The 23,530-nt window shown below is 40.0% G+C and overlaps 1 protein-coding gene across 13 annotated transcripts in view; it reads left to right on the top strand.

Annotated features, from left to right (window-relative positions):
* Positions 1 to 23,530, top strand: part of msi2b (musashi RNA-binding protein 2b) — a 210,783-nt gene that overhangs the window by 146,448 nt on the left and 40,805 nt on the right. For all 13 annotated transcript variants that reach the window (XR_006252653.1, XM_043258806.1, XM_043258810.1 and 10 more), the window contains exons 8-10: positions 4,031 to 4,113; positions 17,413 to 17,527; positions 23,278 to 23,352. Coding sequence is in view for 12 of the 13 variants with exons in the window: in XM_043258806.1 (XP_043114741.1) it covers positions 4,031 to 4,113; positions 17,413 to 17,527; positions 23,278 to 23,352 (273 nt within the window). In the remaining variant the exon portion in view is untranslated. The remainder of the gene's footprint in view (positions 1 to 4,030; positions 4,114 to 17,412; positions 17,528 to 23,277; positions 23,353 to 23,530) is intronic.

Genomic DNA, 23,530 nt, shown 5'->3' with positions numbered 1-23,530 from the left:
GGGTGTTTGAGGCGGAAAAATGCGACGTCTCCTCTGCCAGCGCCGAGGCAGCTGTTGTTTTGCATTGTTCCCGTCCTCTCCTTCGCTTGACTTTGCAGAGGATGCGGAGAAGGGCCCTCGGTATCGGCTCTCCTTCATTAAGAGATCCTGTTAGCAGTGCCGCTCTTGTCATTAGGAGCGCTGAAGGTTTTTGATTTGCTGCCGTTTCCAGTGCTCGGTCGAGAGCTCACCCTGTCGATAGTGCCCTGAACTCTGACAAAGGCGTGCGGGATCGTTACCTGGTCTTACCTGCTACACTTGATGCAGTTAGAGATTGTGGTTGGCAGGTTTGTTTTTTGATTCTAGAAATGTTTAAATGTTAATGCTAGTAAAACTACATCTGTCAAGATCAGACCAGTATTCTTTTGCACTTATATTGTCCGGTTTGTATGGTCCTATTGCGTATTCAATACTTTATTCAGATAAGCAAATCAAAAATCTGCTTTTTTTTGTTCTTTCTTTCTGCGTCTCTCTCTATATCTACAATTTTTTGTTGCTTTTTCTTTTTTTTGAACTCATCCTGTACTGCTGGGAAACACTAGAGAAAACTTGCACATTAAAATCTTTTGCGTATATTTTTGTTACTTATCATTTATTTATGAATTTATTTATTTGATAGATTGTCAATAAATAAATTTACTCACTTTTTAAAATGAAAACAGATTAGCTACACCGTAAAAAAAAAAAAATCTAAAATAATAATAATAAATTTAAATCTTTAAGTAAAACCAAGATTACTGTAGTATGTTTTAGAAGAAAATATTGTTCAATTTGTAAGTGATTTTTTTAAGTGTACATCATAAATTAGTAAGAGAACCTGCTGATTCAGATGGTGCTGGTCCTGTCTTGCAATATAAAATCAATTTGTAACTTAGTTTTGAAAATTCAGATTATTTCCCCCTCCTTCTTGTTATATCTGACCCTAGTCTCTTCTATATTCATTTGTGCACTTTTGAGCAGTGAGAATTTTGGGATTGATAGTAGATTTGTCAATTGGCAGTGAAATGTCAGTTTCAGGTGCATCCTGCTGGGGTGCAGGTACTGTAACCCGCTCCCCCTCCCCTCAGCAGCCGTCGGGCTCCCCGAACCACCCAGTGCGTGCCAGCTCCCTCCCGGCTGCTGAGAAATTGCTCCTGACAGCTGATTTGTTGGTTGTCAGAACTGGTCGCTGTGCGGCTGATAAGGGCGCAGAGGCCCGAGATGGAAAACTAACTGCCTCTCATGATTTCAAAGGCAGCCCCATCAGCCTGGGGCCTGCAGACACATGTAAATGTCTCTGGGCTGAAATCACCAGGGATGTTTCCTCTATGTGCGGGTCCGCTCTTTAAAGAGTTAGTCTGCGCTTAGCATGCAGTGCCTGGCCATGTAGAAAAGCATTGCAAATGCCACCTTTTACATTTCAGACTCATTGTTTGCATGCGGTTATTGTTACCTTGACTGTACAAAACATAGCTTTATATGAATCCTGCTGGGTCCTTTTTAACAAAGAACAAAGGTACTGTAAATGAACAGAGGACACCAGGCAGCAGCAATCAAGCACTGTGACTAATCAGGCTTGTGCAGACAAATCTATAAATAGACTCTTTTGTTTCATGAGTTTCAGTTGAGTCTGTCTGTCTATCTATCTTATCTTTTTATTTATTTGTCTGTCTGTTTGTCTGTAATTTTTCTATCATTCTATCTATTTAAATTTTGTGTTAACTCAATTTAGATTCTGTTGAATTTTTGGATCTTAATTGGAATTATAGAGGTATACCATTCAGTTGAATTCATTTCAGACCATTAAACTTTTTTTGTCATTTGCTGACACTGACAGCCTACTTAATACTGCAATATTTAATGATATGAATATGTCTCTGGGCTGACTAGCTCGTCTATCAAATGAGGTAAAAAAAAAAAAAAGTGACTTTTACAGTACAACCAGTTACATTCATTCACCCCCAAATCTGTTTTAGAAAAGGTGGAGCAAAGTAGTCAGGTAGTGGAGCAATGGGAGGACCTGATCCAGCCTGCAGCGAATCATCAGGTCTGATCAGTCACAGGAAGCTCTAATAGGCTTGTACAGGAAGCCATTGCGAGGGAAGAGGTCACTAGGTAATTGGCTGTGAATCCTGTTCCAGCATCCTCCCATGGGGCGGCTGCTCCTATAACTCACTTCCTGTCAATGATGTCAACCCTCGAGGCCGCCTGAGCCCGGGCTGAAGGGTCGATGAGGGGCTGCTGGCCGTCTTCCAGCTCTGGAGAAGATGACAGTGTGGCAATGACCGTAGATCACCCCTACAGCCTGTACATACAATAATTGCCCTTAATTACCTCATGCCCCAATACAAAGCCCTCATGCAGTTCCGGCGTAGCTAATGCCCCATCAGTCAGCACAGCTACGCCGTTCTGTCGACTCTTAACATTACGCCATCCACCTCTGTGTTTACCTCAGCAGGGCGAGGAGTGGATTCTACTGTGTCATAGAGTCAGGGAGCAGATAATTCAGCCTGTGTTTTCTTCCCCAAACAAAACAAACTGTACGTATAATCACTCAGAGGTCACACGGCACTGGACCAGAGGCCACCGCTTGTTTATCCCATGCCCTCTTATCATCCCTCCCGCCTCTTCATCTGCTCTTATCACGGCTGGTGTTGAGAGGGGCTCCATGGCTTCCTGTTTTGGGCTTGCTGTCAACCTTTTTGACCTGTTGACCCCAGGACTTATCTCTCACTTTCTTAAAAGCCAAAAGCCTTGTCTAAAAGCAGCAGGGCAAGTGCTCTATTTTAGTTCTTTTTGTTTCTGTTGCTTGAAGGCTTGTAAACCACAGCACATTAAGTGTGAGAGGAGAGTGTGGTTGGATGAGAAAGCAACTTTTAGAAAATGTTCAAGTTTTCTTTAATCAAAGGGGAAAATATATTTATTTTTCCTCCATTTTAAAAGTTTTGTTTTACCATGGTGTGAAAAAAGAAAGTATCTTGTTAGTTGCAAATGTTTTTTTTATTTCATTATTCATACCATACATAAAATTACTTGCGCTGTTTTTGTTTCTGTATTAAATACGCTTTTAATATGTTATTAGTAACATTATTAAGTTGTTTTAGAAAAAAAAATCTATTGCTTCATTATTACCACAGCCTCATTAGCATCATTACAAATACTGTAACCAAATTGCTTATACATGCACCCAAATGTATTAAAGTTGTGAGGATTTTTATTTGCTAATGTTTACTCCACATGATATTTAATTAAATTAAAACTTTAGTTGAAAATAGCATGCGTCTACAGCTTCGATCGTAAATCCACATTCATGATCAAAGCTGATTAGAGCTTATGATGTGTTTCTCCATGTTTCAGATCTTTACTTGCCCCCTGGTTGTGTGTGTATATGTGCATGTGTCACTGTGTGTGACAAATTATCAGTATTCTGTTTGCAAACATTGATATCTGGTTTGAGACCGAGTCTCAGTGGGTTTATGCTTTTTTTTTTAAATCACTAGATGTTCCCCGTTCTTCATGGATGGTGTGGCTCTGTTGTGTTCTGTGAGGTGAAAATGGATCCTCAGTAGAGGCACTTAGGAATGAGGAAAAATAGTGTGTCACGTATTGAAAAACTCGCAAAGAAACATCAAATATTTGGTAATGGAATTCAGATGCTGGCTGGCTCTACAAATCCCATTAAAACAGCTTTGAGCTTCCTCCATCTCTGAGGAGCAGACTCAAAGCTATTTTAATAGTGCCCAGGACTTCATCATTTTAACAGCAAAAGAGTTCCTGCTCTGTACTAGATACATAATTTGCATGGCATTAGGACCAGATAAAACGAAGATTGCTGCACGACTCAATGGCTCATTTATGCCTTCTCCATACGATAATAGCAATCAACAGATATTTGTTGCTTTTTTCCTGTTCATTTAACTGCTTCTGTGTTGGTTCACTTCAATCATGAGCTGTTCCCCCCCCTTTTCTTTCTTCCCCTGTTTTCTCTCTCCCATCCTTTCCTTCTTCACAGGATTCGGCTTTGTAACTTTCGAGAACGAGGATGTGGTGGAGAAGGTCTGCGAGATTCATTTTCACGAAATCAATAATAAAATGGTGAGTTGCTTTCACCTCTTTGCAATTTTTCAATTCGGGGGCCGGGATTAATATTTGATGCTGGAAGCAAAATGGGTGCTTATAATGGGCAGCGTACAGTGAGGTTGACAGGACTGCCGGGTGCGTGTGTGTGTGTGCATGGGTGGGGGGTGTCATCCCCTATCCCCGACCAGCCTGCTTTCAAGGGGATGAGGAGTCACTGGTGTGCACCGGCCACAAACCATGAAATTGTGTCTTGGATCCCTGTCTGCCAGGCTTGGAGTAAAGGCCTGTCTCTCTTCCCCCGTTGCAATTCCCTCATCCAGGGAAGACTGGGAAAGGATCTGGCAGTCATTCTGGGGGCTTGTTAAAAGTGTGTGGTGCAAAAGATTGAAAGAAAATTTAAAAATCAAAGCCTGGGTGCCTCTTGCATGTTGGCACCTGATGCCCTGTCCTGCGATTTTCTGTTTGCTGCTACGGTTCGTATTAGATTTCTCTGTGTTTTGCCAAGCTTTTGAGAATGAAAGACAGGAGAGGGACACGGTTCCTGACCTTGAGGCTCCTGCAGGCGAGCCACAGATGCAGCTCGCAGTGCTCGCGACGAATCACAAAATGAGGACAACCCCGGTGTCATTCTACATGACAGCCAGTTAGCAGGATTTTTAATGAAGGTCAGCGCTGTCAGTTAAGTTCAGTTACTTATACTTACAAATCACTGAGAACCATGAGCCTCCAGGAGTTTTCCATGAGATCGAGCTCAGTGCTGATTTGTGGCGTTGATGAACATCACTGGGGAGTTAACTAGCCGAATTTGGCTACATTGATTCAATAGAATGACAGTAGCTCAGTTGTTACCAACACACTTTGTTTTGTGTTGTTTGTTTGTCTGTCAATTCTTGATTAAATTTGATTCTAATTAATTAGGGCACATTTCAGTCATGTCACTTTAGCTTATTTTATATGAAAAAAAAATTCTTTAATGCTGAAAAATGATATAGGACAGTGATTTAGTCCAATTCAAAACAGTAACTTTTTTTTATTGAAGTGCATTTAAAGAACAAACTCATAAGAATCACTTGTTTGGTTAATCAGGCCACATGTTTTTGATTCACTAGAACGAACCACTCGAGTGAATAAAATGAAATGTTTTATTTAACTTTAAATAGAGTGTTTACAGTAGTTCTTTAAGCTCATTTTTATTGATATGACCCTATTTAAGAGATTTTTTTAATATTTCAGAATTGCTTATCTACAGTTGAAACTACGATAGTAGTAGTAGTAGTAGTTAATTACAGTTTTATGATAGCTTTTCCAACGGCAATGCTAACGACACAGTGTATCCCGGTATTCCATTTTAAACATGACAACACAGTGAGACTAGCCTCTCCTGCCTCTGCATTGATTTTTATATGATATTTCATCAAATGTTCTCATTATTCAGTGAGCGTCTAAAGAAAGCCTGAATTTCTTTTCTTTTTTTAACCTGTTTCCCCCAGCGTCTCATAGCAGGAACCTCGCTGTTGATCGACTGGCTGGCTTAAATTGGGCCATTGGAGAATTACTTGCATAGCTAATATCAGTCACGAAGGTTTAAGAAGAAGATAAATGTGGCGAAGGGAAAACATTTACTTAAAATGACAGCTTTGTCATGGTCTCTCAGTTCAGATCATTTCTCAGATGATGCGCAGGCAAGAAAAGACGTAAAAAAAAAAACAAGAAAAAGGTCAAGGCGTGTTGGGCGGAAACCCTGTCCTTCCTTTTGCTCTCTTTTGCTCTTCTTACTGATTTCAATTGCCATCATCAAGTTGCTTTTGCCAACAAGATCAAAGTGGTCTCTGAAGCCTCATCTGCTAGCAGGCCTGTGTGCATATTTGACTTGCTAATTCGACCATGGTAATATTGTTATTATCATGAATATTTTGTACAGCGGCCGTAATGATCTCCCTCTGCTTGCGGAAATGCCAGCTTTGTACGTCGACTGCCTGCTTGGTGAGCCGCCATCTTCAGAGGCACCATCTGTGACCCTCGACCCCAGGCTGTGGAGCAGAGAGCGAGCCAGGCTCAGTAGCTGTTTATAGAGAGGCTCTGTTGACCCAGTAAGGCCGTTCTCGAGCTGCCAGGGCCCTGGATAACCATAAATGACCCTAAATGGTTCCAGGATCTGGAAAGCTGGACCGGTGGAGGTCTCTACAGACCCCAAGCTTCCTGATCAGCTCATTTGATATCTGGCCTGGAAATGTAGCCAGACATTAAACATTCAGAAGACATTTCCTTGATCCACAGGCTTGGAGACAGGAACGCAGCATCCAGCAGGCAGGTTAGATCCCACACCAAGAGGTTCTGATGGATGGAGATTACCTTGAAGTGAACTTTTTAGAGATTCGTTTGAAATGTAATTCCACTTCAGAAGTAAATCATTTAGTGAGCTGAACACATATTATCTCTTGATTATTTTATCAATGAAAACAATTAAACTAAAGCACAGCGCAACTAGTTCCAGATTGAGCAGATATGGTTGGGAATTACTATTAATAGACAGACCATAATGGTTGTTTTGACTATTTTCCATCCCTTTCGAACAGCACATTCAGAGTCATAATATCCTGTTACGTCTGTGTGGGAGCTTATTTCTGAAGTCCCATTCCAAACATTCTCTATTTTATCAGGCATTCCAGAGACTTTTATCTCCCCCGGTGCGTTCTGTCATGAAGGAATACTGTGTGAACGTGAGCCGACTGTGCTGGGTAAGTGGTTGAAATCACCTGGACGGCTATAAAGCGCCAGGATGACTTTAGCACTGTCCCTGCGGTTTGTCCATTGGAAAATGCCTTCAGAAGAGGCACCGGAAAAGGAAAAGAAAGTTTTGTGATCGTATTTCTACTGTAGTTAGAGGGGTCATTATGGGTCATTCCTGTCATGTGGAAACTTTAAACATCACGGAATTGTAATACAAACAATTTATATCATATGCATATTTTTATAAATGGAAATCAGTACTTTAAATACTTTTAATTACTAAATAAATCATACTCTAAATCATATATATGTAGCCTTGTTTAATATAAGTGCAATTTATATAATTAATAAGTATACATTTAACCTAAATGTAGCTAAAATAATTTCTTATACACACACAAAACCTGTCTGCATTGTTACACTTTCAGATAAATTTGCTATTCATTTACTATTTTTTATTGATTTTCTAATCTAAACCTACCGCAACTCTTCTGTATTTACAAACCTTAAATACAAACCGTATTTTCCATCCCCCTGCACCAGCCCTACACCTAAACCTACCTCTCACAGGAAATGCAAAAAAACTAATTCTGTATGATTTATAGTCTTTTGTACCCATGGGGACCACAATTTAGGCCCCAACTGTGACACGAGTCCCCATGAGTCTGTGTGTATTCAGGTTTAAGTCCCCACCAGGATATATAAATCTGTACACACAGACACTTTTTTGAAAGTGCACTGCATAGTGGAAATGACCTTTACTTTGCCAAACGCTAGCAGCTAATGTATGATATGCTAATTAAAGCACTCCCATTTAAAACCGTTAAAACTAAAAATAAATAAGTACCCAGTCTCACTAATCGACTAGTGGGATGTTGGAGCATTGTGACCCACAGCTGAGTGAGGAAGCGTTCAATAGCAGACTAATTTTAGGTCCCAGCCCAGGAAGTGTTATTTATAGTCTGGTGGCTGTTTGACACCATGGAAGAAGTGACTGTATCCTGACCCCATGTAAACCTTCTCTCTGGGAGTTCTCACAGACGTATGACTGCACATGTTATCTCCCGCTCCTTTTGATTCTCTATCATTACCTCACTCTCACCCTCTGGGAATCATCACCTCTCCAACCTTGAGACAGTATGGACTGCATAAGTCATCTCTCGTCACATCATATTCAGGAGCACATCCTTTCCTTCAGCCGTCCCGTTATTAAGCGATCAAGTACTCAGTCAATACCCTCCTCGCCCTTAACGCGTAAAGAGCAATGCTGCACCAGACCCATGCGTGCCTGCGGCAGAATGATGTGAATTCTGTGCTCATGTCCTCCCTGGCAGTGCCCTTGCCTCCTGCGGGCAGTGTGGAGGTTGTCGCTCTCATTTCTATTACCGTTCCCGCCCTTCCTTTCTCAGTGTGCCCTGGCCGCCCAGCCAGGATTGCCGCCTGCCCACAGCGAGCCGGGCCATTAGCATGTATGATAAGTGCCGAGTGTGTCGGCAGGCCAATTTAGTGTCTGCCTTGCCGCGCTGAGGCCCCGGCCTGCGCTATCATTGGAAGATAATCTACCGCTGTGAGGAGAGAAGAGGGAAAAAGTGTCAGTTCAGGATGGGAGAAAATGACTCCTATTTTCCCGCTCTTTTTTTTTTTTTTTTTTTTTTTTGGCCTGAAGGCTTGTGGCTCTCTGAAGCTATCTTCAAGATGTGGTGCAAACAGCAGTGACAGTGCAGAGTTAGTGTGCTTTCATGCCTGCTTCATTTAGCAGCCTTGTACCAAATCCCAGTCTGTTTAAATATTTGGTTTTGCTGAAAAATGTTGGATTATAAAATATATATGTGTGTGTGTGTGTGTGTGTGTGGGGTTCAAAGCGCAAATCATTTTTAGCTTGAATATTTCTGGCCACATCAGCAAATACTGAAGTGAAAATAGCATGTAGATCATCTGTAATATATAAATATACATTTCTTAAAGGGATAGTCCACTAAAAAGTCACCCACTTGACATTCCAAACTTATATCACTTCATGGAACACAAAAGATAATATTTCGCAAAGGATATTATTTTGGATGCCTTACGTTGACATTGTGTGAACAAAAACAGTTCTTATTCCAGTAATTTATGAAGTCTCTGTACAGCAGAGATCCTTATACAAAATGATTTGCAAAGCACAAGCAATATGGGGAAATATGTTTGTAAATGACTTAAACAGTAAATGAAGTAAACTAACCAAAGCAGGTGTAAAAACCTTTTTTGTAGGACTCTTTTTTTTCTCTCTCTCTCTCTCTCTTTTAGTAAATAACAGCTAAGAACGTTTCAAAGTGTGTCTGTTTATTTGTCCCCCTCTCTAATAACCCAGATCTGTTTAGCCCTTTTTATCTAATAGATGTTTATTGTCGCTTTGTGTGTGGTGACTGTAGATGTATTTACACACTCCTGCCACAGTATCTTAAGAGTAGGTTGGGCTAATGGAAGGGGATTGTGATATTTGAAAAGATTACAGTAATTCAGCCGGTTGTAATAGAGCAGGCTGTTTCCGGAGAGCTCTCCGAGATCTGGAAATGTCACAACAAAGAAAGGAGGAGAATCAGCACATTCGCGGCTTAAATAGAAGGGCGGACAAAACCAGAGGAAAAAGGGTGCGAGTGTGTGCGCGCATATGAGTGAAATATATAAAGATAAAGAGAGTAAGAAAGCAGAGGCACAGGGGTCATTCCACAGAAATGCTTTGTTCTGTTTACTCATTAAAATATTGCTAACAGTGACTTTAACAATGAATAATTGACAAGTTTTACTGTGTTGTTTTTTTTTATATCATCAAAAATCCAGATGCTTATTTTTATCTCCGTTTTTTTTTTTTTTTTTTTTGTGGAACCCTCAGCTATTTAACTGATCTTGTCAAATACATTATATTACTGTTAGAGAATGTCAAGTTTCAAGGTAAATAAGTAGTAAAAATTGTGTAATAAAGATGCAGGACGAGCCTTTGTGTGAGGTTGCGTTTCGCTCTCTAACTTACACCAGAGCTAAGCCTTGATTACATCTGAAGTTGCTGAGTCTTTGTGGGGGTTTTTTCTCTTCATCTGTATGTGCTTACCAGGGTTCTCACTGTAACACGTTGTTGAAACAGACATTCAGTTTGGGAGGCATAAATAGCCTCTGACAGGCTTTCTTTTTTGTTGGCGAATATAGATTTCTGTGTCAGATGGAATAGCTGTAAGTGTATCAATAATGTACGGGAGCCCCAAGTCTCCAATGTAATTTAATTCAAGTTGCGATGAATTATGCCTCAGTGTTAAGCCGAGAATTCTGGTGCCTCTGGGCAAAAGAGCAGGGGGTTGGTTTTTTTTTTTTTTTTTCTCTCCCCCTTTCCTCTCATGTCTGTTTTATCTCTGGGAACTGTACAAACAAGATGCCGCGTACGGCGTGACCTCTCGCGCAGTGATGTAACAGGAGTTCACCGAGAAAGCTGTGATAACATTTAAATATGTTATATTTGATGTGATACCACAGACACGCGCACACACACATTCTGTACTGGGCCTGTTAAAGACAGCTTGAGGTTTGAATGTGTGTATATATCTACATACTTGAGAACAGTTGCTTCCACATTAAATTTAAATATGAGTTTGCTTCTCCTGTGCGTGCCGTATGCTGCAAAAATCGTACATTCCCCTCCTTACAGAGCCAGCAAACATAAAATCAAGAACATATGCACAGTGATATTGAACATCTTTAAAATGCTGTTTAAAAAAAGATTAAACAAGTTTTATTACAAAAGAAAAGTGTGAATCGGATTTAGTTTCCTTAACCACTGATGGGTTCAGTTCAGTCACCAATTCGTCATATTGCCTCATCCCACTTATTTGGCCTTACAGTTCATCAAAAGAACCACGAGATACATATGAACTCATTAAGTACTCATTAAGTATGTATGTTACTCAACAAAAAGAAGCAGTTCATAGCAGTCATTTGTTTGTGAATCAGTCTTTGTGGGTTACAGGCCATGAGGATAACTTAAGAGAACGATGTTTTTGCCAATATTCCATGTAAAGCAGAATATTGAAGCCGATTGCATTCAATATGAACTGCAAACTCACATGTACTATGCCTGCAACTAAGGTAAAATGTTTTTTTAATAATATTTTTGTCATGGGGCTGAAAAGCACTGCAGAAAAGATTGAAATTTTAGCTACTGGAATAAATGTTAGAATGCAATGCATATTTTGGTGAACACAAGGCACTTTTTGTCAAATATGAATAAATAAAATCACTTTTGTTAACTACTCTGGAAAATTTGAAATCCTGATTTAAAAAAAAAAAAAAAAATTCCCTAATAGTCTTTTTGTACTTAAAATTTTCCCAAATGAAGATACAGGACTGTGTGTCCATGTGATTTGATTAATTTTGCTACTTAATTTACTATTCGGTGTGGAAACATAAAAGAAAAACCTTGTTATTCTTAAAGAATTGAAAAGCCTCTTCTTTTGACCTGCTTTATTTGCTGTTGGGATATGAAAAGTGTTTTTCGAGCTCAATATCAAAGATGAAAAATGGATGTCTGAATGAAGGGGGGTCCAGTCGATTGCCTCTCTGCCTGACTTTATGAACGATCTCGTGTGGTACGGAGGGTGGAAATAAGACTGATTCCTCAGGCAGCCCACCTCAGATATACAGCAGGCGCAAGGAATTCTAACTCCATCATTGTGACAATCTCAGCTCGGCAGGGCTCGTGAAGGTGTCCCTCTTTCGCGGGGCTCTGCCTGTTTAGAATGCATATTTATTTATCGAGTTTGGTTAAGTGCCTTTCATGTCAGGCATTATGTGATCCCAAACTCTCGAGAGTGAGGCAGGCGGGCGGCCCAGCTTTTTGCAGTTCTGCAGTTCTGAAAGTAAAAAAGAGTTGGAGTGAATGAATCAGCTTTCTGATTCATTTCTTCTTTATCCTCCCTGTCAGAGGAGAACGCTTTTTTTCTCTCACTCTCGCTGAAAGGGAAGCAAATCTGCTTTAAGGAGCAAAATTTAACTGTCTTGTGTTTTGCAGCTTCTCTTGAGGTTTTCGTTCTTTCTTTCTTTTCACAGTGGATTATTCAAAGTGAACATTTTCAGATTATTGATTGTCTTTGTCTACCGCACATGCTGGTCTATTATTGCAATATGATTATGCTAATTCTGATTTTCATTTAAATAGCAGGAAGTTAATTTTCAGGATTTATCTCAATGAGGAACATTGTCTTTTCTATTTAGTATTTATTTTTTATTTTTCTTTTTTATTATTATTTTTAGGAGGGCACCAGTATCAGTGCTGGATTACTCTGAAAATAAAAGAAAATACTAAATGGTTCAGCCAGCAAAAGAATGAAATAAAATAACCTTTATTATTATTTATTTCTTTATTATTTTTTTTCTATCTGCATCTGTCTGTCTATATATTAGTGCTGTAAAAATTTGTGTATTTTCTATGCATGTGTATGTATGTCATAGATTGTCATTTTCTTTTCTTTTTTCGGGAACACGCTTCCTGTACGTTTTGCACAATGCTCCTGATCTACATTTATGAAAGATTGGTTTGTATGTCGAGCACCCCAGCAGTCATCAGCCTGCTCTGAGTCTTTGAGTAATGTAGCTTCTGTGAAATCACCCGCTTTTCAAAGTCAAAACAGGTGGCTGAAGTTTTAGTGCGAGTGACATTTCTTGTCACAAGGTCAGGGCAGCAGATTAGCAGATTGGATCTAATCTATCCCTAACCAGCCGGCTAATAAGCCGCGTGTGTGTTCTCTGGAGCTGATCGATCCTGTCTCACACCTCTCGCCCGCTCACACCGGCTCTGCCAGGGACACGGACACTAATGGCCACATTTGCTCCAGCCCACCGTTACTGTGTTCCCGCTCATGATTTCCCGACAATTAGCGAGGCGAGTGGACGCACCCTGTTCTCATCTCTGCTGTCATCCTTTCCACCCTAGACTTCCACTTAACCTGCTCTCTGGGGTGAACGCTAGATGTGAGATATTATGGGGTTTTGATTGCATTCACACACACATAAACACCTTGAAGTCTCTGTTGGGCTCTGTGTGGCAGTGCGGTCATTAGACAGGTGGCAGGGCTAAACGCACGAATAAAACGTTTGGTTACACTTAGCCTTCATTAATAAGTCATTATATAAATAATTTTAAACATTATATAATTAAGCAGTGAGTTACAAGGGACGTTATTTTGAATTTAAATGTGGATGTGGACTTGTGCACAACATGCGTAGACATCCCAACAACCACTTTTGACCTAACTTATAGCATGGCCTCAAGTGGCTTATGGCATAGCTTTTAGTTGCTTATGTATGTATAAAAAAACATTAAAACTGTATTTTATTGTCAATTTCAGTGTCATCTTCTTTTAGAGGATATAGTTCCTAAAACCTACCTAAAGTTATATTGGAAAAGCTAAAGGTTTATCTTCAATGTTATCTTTAATGTTCAATGTTTTGTTTTTTTGTTGTTTTTGTTTTACATTTTTACATCACCATAGGACACGTTCATACATCTTACCCATATACATTCAAATATTAATATAGATTAAAATATGTGTATAAGTGTTTAAGTACAATAATATATACTTAAATATAGTTTTTGAGCATTATACTATTTAATGTTGAATTTGTAAAATAAAAAAATTTACTTTTTAATTTTGTGGCTATACTTTTTTATATAAAAATATATTGTATATTAATTTGGATAAAATTAATATTGTAATCATTTTGTCTATTTTATTAAATTTAGATTTTATCATTTCACATTTCACAAAAAAAAAAAAAGTCAAGATATTTTTACAGAAGAAGTTCTAGGCCACAACAGTTTTTTTTTTCTCTTTTCCCCACATTTTTTACAGAAGAAGTTCATAATGCCTTAATATCGCACACAAACGCGGCTGCATTTCATTTTAAGGTTTTCGGTTGGTCTTTGTTTCAAAGTCAATGCCCCGATTTGGTCCAAAAGTGCAGACATCCAGCCATCATCAGTTTTCCCTCCTGTCCTTTCCTCCTCTTGTCTTTCTCCCCCTGTGCAGGCGTGATAACGGAGCTGCCCTGTGCTCTCAGGTCATTAGCCACGGGCCTTCGTAGTTTCATTAACGAGGGAAGGGAGCTCATCATTGGCCTACCTCAACTGACGAGGGTAATTAGTTAAGTAATAATGTGAAGCCGTAGTCATGGCTCTTAAATGCCCATTGATGACAGTCAGATCGGAAGCCAGGCTTTCCTCGCCTATTAGCAACACACAGAGATTGCAGACCTCATCACTGAAACCACACACTGACATAATTACACGCATCACACTCACACACACACGCTCTCTCTTTAGTGCCAGTGCCTAATGAAGGCATGTTGTATTTGGAGAAGTCCTGAGGACCTGAATACTGATTGCGAGTGCTTGTTGGTTTTTGTGCTCCTTTTTGGAAAAGAGACCGCCGCGTTTGAGCTGCGATGTCTGAAGTTTGTTAGTCCGCTGAAAGCGTGAAAATGCAGCTTTCTTTTAGCACATTTGTTGACATATAAGGTCATTTGAGAGAATGGAGGCGTTATCTCTAACAGATATCTGGATTTCTTTTATCTTTAGGTGATGAAATTCAAGGATATTTTCTTTTGCCATTAACATCAAGGTCAACATACTGTCATACAGTCACCTAGCTTGATGTGTTACATGCTGGGTGGATTAATTAATTTAGAAGAGCTCTGCCAGTTTTTCGAAGGTATTAATTTTTATTTTGGGCTTTGGCAATTAAAATGGACTGTAAGATTATGCACATCACATATGTGTCTGGAAGATCTGTAGAAAGCTGATGTGCTAGAACAGCTGAGATAGTGGAATATCAATGTGCAAACACAGACAAATTTAGGAAAAATACACCTTTAATTATTTTTCTTTTGTGTTTTTTGTAGGGGTTTTTTTTTCCAGTTTTTTAATGCACATTAATTATTCAGATCAATTTTGTTTCATTTATTGTGATTTTTGGTTTCTTTATTTTTGTTTTCATTTTTAATATTCTCTAATCCCAAACTTTATTTATTTAGATCAAGTGTAACCTTTTGATGTAAAAGACCCCCAGCTATTATGTGGCTAATTGGCAAAGGCTATTTACACTAGCTCCGCCCATGTAATTGGTCTAAAGACAATTGTGTAACAGCTCCAGGGGTTTAGATGGTAAAGCATGTGCTGTAGCCATTTTTGACGTGATTGACATCAAGCTTTATTTCGCCATTTGACAGGTTTTTTTTCCCCTTTTCAAATCTCGTATCACATCAGAAAGGCATTTATTTATTTATTTTATAAAAATAAAGTAATCAAAACGTTAACATAAAGTATCGAGTAGAGTTAGGGTAGGTGAAGGGAGGGCTTATTTTTTCCCAATAAGGTGGCATTCATTTAGTAATTTGAATTAAAATTGTAATTTACAATAATAGATTATTATTGCATACTGTTTTATAATGTGCTACAATACTAAGGTGCAAATAATTGGCAAGTAGTAAAAATCCTGCTATTTTATTGGTGTAAATAGAATCTATGGCTATTTTCACTTAATTTAAATAGCAAAATTCTAATAAAATGAATGTGTATGTGTGTGTTTGTGTGTATGTGTACATTGTTTGTATATACACTCTGTTGTCAAAAGTATTCATCCAAATAATCTGAATCAGATGTTCCATTCACTTCCGTGGCCACAGGTGTATAAAATCAAGCACCTATGCATGCAGACTGTTTTTACCAACATTTGTGAAAGAATGGGTCGCTTTCAGGGACTCAGTGAATTCCAGCGTGGAACTGTGATAGGATGCCACCTGTGCAAAGGATGCCAGCAGCTGCATCCAAACGCCATACATCACCAAGTGCAATGCAAGACATTTTGGACATTTCAAGGCTCCCAACTTTGTGGGAACAGTTTGTAGCTGGCCCCTTACTCTTCCAACATGACAGTGCACAAAGCAAGGTCCATCAAGTCTGGTGTGAATGAACTTGACTGGCCTGCACAGAGCCCTAACCTCACCCCGATAGAACACCTTTGGGATGAATTAGAGCAGAGACTAAGAGCCAGGCCTTCTCATCCAACATCAGCGTGTGACCTCACAAATACGCTTCTGGAAGAATGGTCAAAAATTCGAATAAACGCACTCCTAAACCTTGTGGAAAAGTTGAAGCTGTTATGGACGACTTCATATTGAACCCTATGAATTAGGAATGTTATGTCACTTAAGTTCATATGCAAGTCAAGGCTGGTGAGCAAATACTTTTGGCAATATAGTGTATTGTGTGTGTGTGTGTGTATATATATATATATATATATATATATATATATATATATATATATATATATATATATATATATATATATATATATATATATATATATATATATATATTCCCAGTCACCAGTTAGAACGCCCAGGTTTTAAATTATTCTATTCATTTAACATTCATACTGATATTTTAAATCACGTGACATGAAGGGGTGCTGAACTTCTGTGATGTAGTGTGCATTTGCCGTTAGCCAGTCAAACCGAAGCTCCAGAGAAGAGCAGGCAAGCGTCTATAATATAAATGGACAAATAGAGGTTGACATGGTGAGGACAGATTGTCTAAAATGCCCTACAAGAGCCCCTCATAGTGCTCATAGTCAATCCCAATAAGCCGTTCATGTGCATTTACCACTATACTTACCCTAGGCGATGTGTGCCCGATGGAGTGTATACATGCACCAGTAATCAATCTGTCAGACACTAACGTATCCTCCCGGTCATCTGTGCTTTCATTGGGCTTAAATAAAAAGAGGCTGCATCTCTCAGGTGGTTGAGGCTTTGTTGACACATTGTGCGCACAATGCCGTGTACAATGTTAGGGTTGATATTTCTTACTGTGTCACTACCGCAAACCCACGGATCCTTCATTCTGGAGCTGTACTTAATTTTGATGCCGGTGTTTGCAGTTGGTCTGTCACTCTCAACGCCCACTCTGTGTGTTCTGTCATGAACAGACTTTTAACCGTGCATTGTGGAGGAGGGCGAAATGTCAGTCAGCACAGCAGGAAAATTATCAGTAGAAGGCGGCAGGGAACTGGCTGGGGGGTGATCAGGGGGAAGTGCCCTGGGTAGAAATGGTTCGGTGATGAGGACCAGATTGGAGTGGCAAGACAGTAGGGGAATGATGAGGAAGCAAAAGATAAAAATAAAAACAACTTTTTTTTCCCTTTTTTGCCCGAAGACATTGAACGGCATGCCTTCGTAAACATACAAACATCAAAAGCGCTCTCTCAAAAAAACTACAGCGACATTAAGGCAGTACATTACCAACTGAGATGCACACAAACAGCATTTTTTTGATTTCACTGACTGAATAGTGTTTGTTTTAGTTCCTTTCATTTTTCTAACAATTGATATATTATCCTTATGAGAGCTCTGATAGTTTGTCTGCAAGGTGACACAAGCCAGATACGAGCAACGCTGTTCTTGTGCTCTGTGGGCAGGACATTTGTAATAGTCGGACAGTACCTTGATGCAATAAGTGGAGTTATTAGTACTGAAACAACATCTTTTGTGCTCCATCCACAGGTAGAATGTAAGAAGGCCCAGCCGAAGGAAGTGATGTTTCCTCCAGGGACGCGGGGGAGAGCCAGAGGTCTCCCCTACACCATGGACGCCTTTATGCTGGGAATGGGCATGCTGAGTAAGTGTCATCTCAATTTCCTGCTTACAATTTATTCATACATTAACACTGTCAATCACTGCTGTAATCTGATCATTGACTGGGGTGCTTATTTAAAATCAGCATGAAACTGCATTCAGCCCATTTTACTTCGGTAATGCAGCTTTAAAAAATGTAGACTGTGGCTTTATTTTAGCCAATGGGATTTGATTGGATTGTGAAAAACGGCTATTACGAATAGACCAGCACGGGTAGCTTACTGTGATCTCTATATGACCGGTGATTGTAGAGGAAGGGTTGACAATTAGAGGGTAAAAAAGTTCTGACATTTTCATAAAAGATTTTAAAGACAAACATTTTATTTTTGGACGTTCCGCTTGCAAAATACTTGTCCATGTGTATTTTTGTCTGAAGAAAAAAATAAAATAAATTATTAATAAGTTCACAATGTTTGTCCAAAAAAAGAAGTCAAACCACATGTATGCAAAATTATGATGTTATTTAGTATACATTATAGTTAAGTAATAAACAAATTTAATATAAAAATATAAAATTAATGTACATATAAATGTAAATATTAGGGCTTCACAATTTATCAAATTTTAATCGCACTTACAATTACATAATTGTTAAACGCGTCAAGTAACTGTTCAAAATCTTTTTCTGTGTGCTTAAGATGTTCTTTTCTTTCTACATTTCATCTTAAGAGTTTTTGCATTGTTTTAATTTTAATTTTAGTATAGCATTATAATACTATACATATTTTAACTTTTTAATTTAAAGAAACCAAACCAATGTGTAGTTCATTTAGGTTTAATACTATAGTAAAGCTTTTTTTCTATATCCGTTCTAATATATTTTTAAATTTTAAGTTTTTCAGTTGTTTATAACTTATTTTCATCTAAAAATATGGCTTTGCAATTTACAATTTACATTAAATGTTGTACAAATTTCAAGGGAATAATCGACAATTATTATATATATATATGAAGTTTATTTGCAAAAACGAATAACCCAAATGCAGACTGATTGATTACAGAGCTACATTTTATTAGTTAAAAAAATATATGTGTATATTAGTAAATAGTGTGCTCACTGGATCTAGATCCAGTTACCCACTGAATGTGATTTTAGAGCAAATGTTGTCTCACGCTGACCTCAAAGACAAATGGTCGTTTCAGAATGATATTCGTAAATATATGTGTTCACGCTTTAAGCATAGATGCTGGGCTTGATGGTGTGGAACAAGTGCATCACTGTAAACTCAGAGAACAAAATGCCAAATCATAATGTTGGAACAGGCAGACAGGGAGAGGCAACAGCCCATTGAAAGAGCTCCTTGGAGAGAGCACTGGGACCGGCGCTCCGATGCTGGCACTGCGCTCGCGTTAACGTCTCCACGCTCTGCTAGCGGCTCTACGACTGCCATGCCAGTTGAAACTCCTCTCCATTTCTGCTGGGAGCCCCGCTTCAGAGTCTTCACGGATACGACACGTGCGTGCTATCACAGAGACGAGCACAGGAACCCGTCAAACACCAGAGCCGTCATCCCGACACCGGCAAAAGCTTGTCTTGACGTTTTTCTGTAGATTTGACGTGTGTCAAGAGGACAGGAAACGTAGAATCAGACAAGAATACCCGCCTCTCATCTCCCCCCTCCCAAACTTCAACCCCCCCTCTCCAACCAGCTCCAGTGACAAGAGATAATTACTGTGAGATTGATCGTCTGCTGAAAGTAACTGAAGCAAATAAATCGTTTGATGCCTGGTGCAGAATGCGAATGGCAGCTAATGGGTGAAGCTGCAGGAGAGGTCGTCCTGCCCGTAATTTGACTTGATGAAGCATCCTCGCCGGGCCCGCATGAAATATGCTATTGATATTCAGCCAGCTCCGCTCCAGCCCCACCAAATCCCTAACCGACCCTCACCAGAGCAGGGCTCCGCATTATAGTGCTAAATGAAGAGGAAAATGTAAGTAATGTTGAGTTATGAACCTATGATTTCAACAAACTGACCTCAGAGGAGGACGATTTCGCCTGTTCGTCGGTTATTCGGTTCATGAGACCGCTTGTCGAGACCTCGCGCCAATGACCAGCGCCCCCTAGCATTGTTGGAGTCTATGATATCATTCAACTTCATAGTGCCAACAGCGCGATGTCAGCTCAAGTCGACTCGCGTCGAGGTTGATGAAATTACGCCGCAAGTGGGTGTCATGAGCTTATTAGGGTTTAAAGCAGATCAGTGTTGAACAAACAGAAAGGGAGGAAGACGGAGACAGTGGGAGCAGAGAGCCGGTTAAAGGGGGTCGCGCTCACTCGATCGCAACACCGTCTTATCTAAATGAAATTGGAAAGCAGGACAGCGAAACATTCCTTTTGGTAATTTGCATACAAAAATCAACAAGGCTCATTATTTAAGGAACTGCAATTCCTTATGTGCCGAAATCTCATTAGAGCCCCGCTCTGAGCAACGGTGTTTACCACACCTAATCGAGCTATTTATCTTTATTGTGCTGGGCCTCATGTATGTTTGCTAAAATTAATACACATCTCAGCCAGCGCAAAGTGCAGCTTTACCAGATGGATAATTGATTTTACAGTGAATCGAAACTGTTGAGCCATAAAATGGGCACATTAGCATGCATATTAATATAGCAAATAAGAGGGCGAGGCCGTCGCCACTAGGCCAGATTAAGTGACAGTCTTTATTTACAGCGTTGCCGGGAGACTGAAGGTGTCTGCTGTGGTGACGGTTTGGTTTAATGAGTCTTCTCCTCAGGCTCAGGTACCTCTCTTTCTCCCCCTTGTGTTTTGCTTCGTCTGGCTCAGTCTCGTCTCCTGCCGAGGATCTCTGACTCCAACATGGAGTCTTGCCACTTGTTATAGGACGTCAAAGCTACGGCGGTCTGGTGCTTTTGGAGGTGGTCTCATGGTGTGGCCCTTTGTTGAGCCCACTGCTTGACGCTGAGGCTTAGCTCGGTCATTAAACGCAGAGGAGAGCCATTTAGTTCTGACAATTGAGCTGAATAGTTTTGACAAGGAGGTGGAGGAATGTCTCTGGGAAAAATTGGTACCCTATGTGATTTTTCTGTTTAGTTCAGCCAGAAGTGGCATAAAACATGTTTTTGTTCAACTTTTGTTCGCAGTGTATTCTGACAAATACAGTCTTATTGTGAGCTTTTGTGTGAAGGCTCTACACTAGCAAACAGCAGGATGTTAGCAAACAGCCCTTTGGTTGAAATTGAGGGTGTGGCTGTATTTTTGTACTTGCTTATTTGTTTAGAACAAACCTGAGTTTAGGCCTAGCAAAGAATATTTTCAAACAATAAATTCAACAACATTTGGGAAAGCCAGCAAGGATGCATTTATTCAGCTTTGCTATCAAAGGAGTAAATCTCATTATACAGTTGAGATTGAAAATAGAAATGTAATTTTAAATTGTAATAATATTTCCAAAGTTGATAAATTATATATACTATTATCATCATTATTATTATTATTTATTTTCAAAAAAGTGATCAAGTAATTTCAGGCTTTTGTGCAGAAGTATGAACTGTATCCCACAACACGTTTTCAAGCAGACTCTGTGAATTCAGAAAAACTGAAAAGTTGTAGGCCTTAAAGCACTACTGATTTCTCTCTTCTGTGTTTTGTTCCCATAGGTGTTGGCCCTACCAGTATGTTAATCCCCTACTGTCAACAGAACCCCATCCCTCTACATTTAAAGTAATCTCTCTAAATGTCACAGGAAAAGCCCATGTCATGTATATTTAGTCTGGGCGTCTGGCATTTGCTCCTCCTTAAGAGTAAAGTACACAGAGCCGCTGTAGTCTCGAGAGAGACAGAGCAGCCCAGATATTAAGGCTTCACAAACATATGACACAGCACTCGGAAGGAGCAAAGTTAAAGATGGCCACCTTGCTGCAAAAAAACATTTAAGCGTGTAGTTTGGAGGCAAGGTTACAAGGTAAAGTTTTTTATGGAGCAGAAAAGCATAGAGAGACTGGTATATCCTGAAAAGTAGTCATATCCCTTTAAAGAGAATGGGTTCTGCAACATTTTTCTGTATACTTCAGGCAGTAGTATATTTAATACTTTTATCCCATCCTCCTCCTCATCCTGATTCCCTCAGAATTGAACTTTCCTCAAGAATGGTCTTTGATTTTAAAACCGACTCTGTGGTTTACATAGCATTTACCGCAACTGGCACAAAAGCCTCCTTTCAGAACCAGTCAATAACGACAGAAAACTTCATAAAAGCGAGTTATTTCTTTTAAGCCTCTACTATAGCGCTGACCCTCACCAAAGAAACTTTGACAGGATCAATATCTTCACATAGACTACTTCCCACCAGTCTGCCTCTGCAATGTCAAACCGAATTGATCCGAGTTATGTCTAGCCTAACTTGCGGTGGAGTGTATTTATTCTCTCCAACACCAACTCACATTTGTGGCCAAGAGCCAAGGATAAGCCACTAGCGATCATTTGGTGCAAGCTCGTACTGTGCACAGCCAATAACTATTAGCGAAATCTTTCAGGTGTGTTTGGGAGGGAAGAAACAGGGCTGGTGGTGAATAACACACTTTTGGATGGCACAGTATTATATATATATATATATATATATATATATATATATATATATATATATATATATATATATATACTGTTTTCATATACATATATATATATATATATATATATATATATATATATATATATATATATATATACACATACTGTTTTCACGTGATTCTAGCGGCCTGCTCCCTTGGGCGCTTGCGTCAGCAGTATGGCTTATACGTTCACTTACATTGGAAAACGTTTTTTCCTTCTGTTTGAAAGGCGTCCAGATAATTAGTGTCTAGGCTCACGCTGTAATAAGCCGTTGTGACAGAATAAGAACAATGGGTCTTTGGGCTCTAGCCTGGTAAAGAGGGACACGCGGCTGCCCACCGCTCAATGCTGGCAGAGAGACAACTCGAGCATGTGCGTTGGGTCGCATCCCACTTTTTCTTAACAGCACGAGCAGGATGCGTTCCAGTGTTGTAAACGCTGCTGATGGTGTGTTTTTTTGCTTGCTCCCAAACAAGATGTATTTCAGATAATAAAATAGTCAAGGGGAAGCCAGCTCACTCGCCCGAGCGTCATCATTAAAAAGTTCTGCCTCAGCAAAAAAACAGATTGCGGCCTTAGTGCGCTTTTGCAGCGTTTCGCTCCACTTTCGAATGACTTCTGCAATCGCTCAATCATATTCGTGCCATCCTGTCGGTATTAGCGCGCAGGAGGCCGAGGCTGCGCTGCGCGGAGGGACTTTAATCCGTGATGTCCTGCCACAACTATCAGCCTGCCATTGTCTCGCGCTGTCGTGTCCTTCATGATCGATTAGCCCGGGCTATAAAAGAAGGGTTATCGATCAATGACAGTGGAGAGGTGAGAAAAAAAGGAGGGAGGGAGAGAGAGATGACAGCCGCAGACATGTCCGTTCCCTCAGCGAGGGGAAAAAGAGGGATGAGCCCCAGGGAATGAAGCGAGATTGTGTCTTGTGATGTTTATGCTGTTCATCACTGCAAACTGAAGTTCGCTAGCCAGCTAATCTGTTACATTGCAGCCTGGCGGGGAGGGCTGCGGTTCTGTGCTGAAAGAGGAGCCGCTTCCACTTGCGTCTCGCTCGTATGTGTATTTTAAATGGCATGCTGATTTATTGGCGTGATAGGGAAGCTCTGGGCGGTCTGAGCGGTTTATCACATCCCTGGATTTTCTTCTCTCCCCTCAGGTTATCCAAACATTGTAGCAACGTATGGCCGAGGATACACTGGTTTCGCCCCAAGCTACAGCTACCAATTCCCTGGTAAGTTCCATCTTGTTAAGCTCTGTATGGTGCTTCTCTCTCCTGCTGCTGTCTGGTAATGGCCTCCCTGCTGACCGGCAAACTCACAAACACCAACACGCACCCATCCCTGCCTCTCACTACAGCCCCATGCTGAAAACTTTGCCGTGGCGCTTTATACTTAAATACACATCGACAT

The sequence above is a fragment of the Puntigrus tetrazona genome, chromosome 15 (assembly GCF_018831695.1).
Source record: "Puntigrus tetrazona isolate hp1 chromosome 15, ASM1883169v1, whole genome shotgun sequence".
NCBI classification, from domain to species: domain Eukaryota; kingdom Metazoa; phylum Chordata; class Actinopteri; order Cypriniformes; family Cyprinidae; genus Puntigrus; species Puntigrus tetrazona.
Note: the sequence above shows the minus strand (reverse complement) of the source record. Positions and strands in the feature narration are given on the sequence as shown.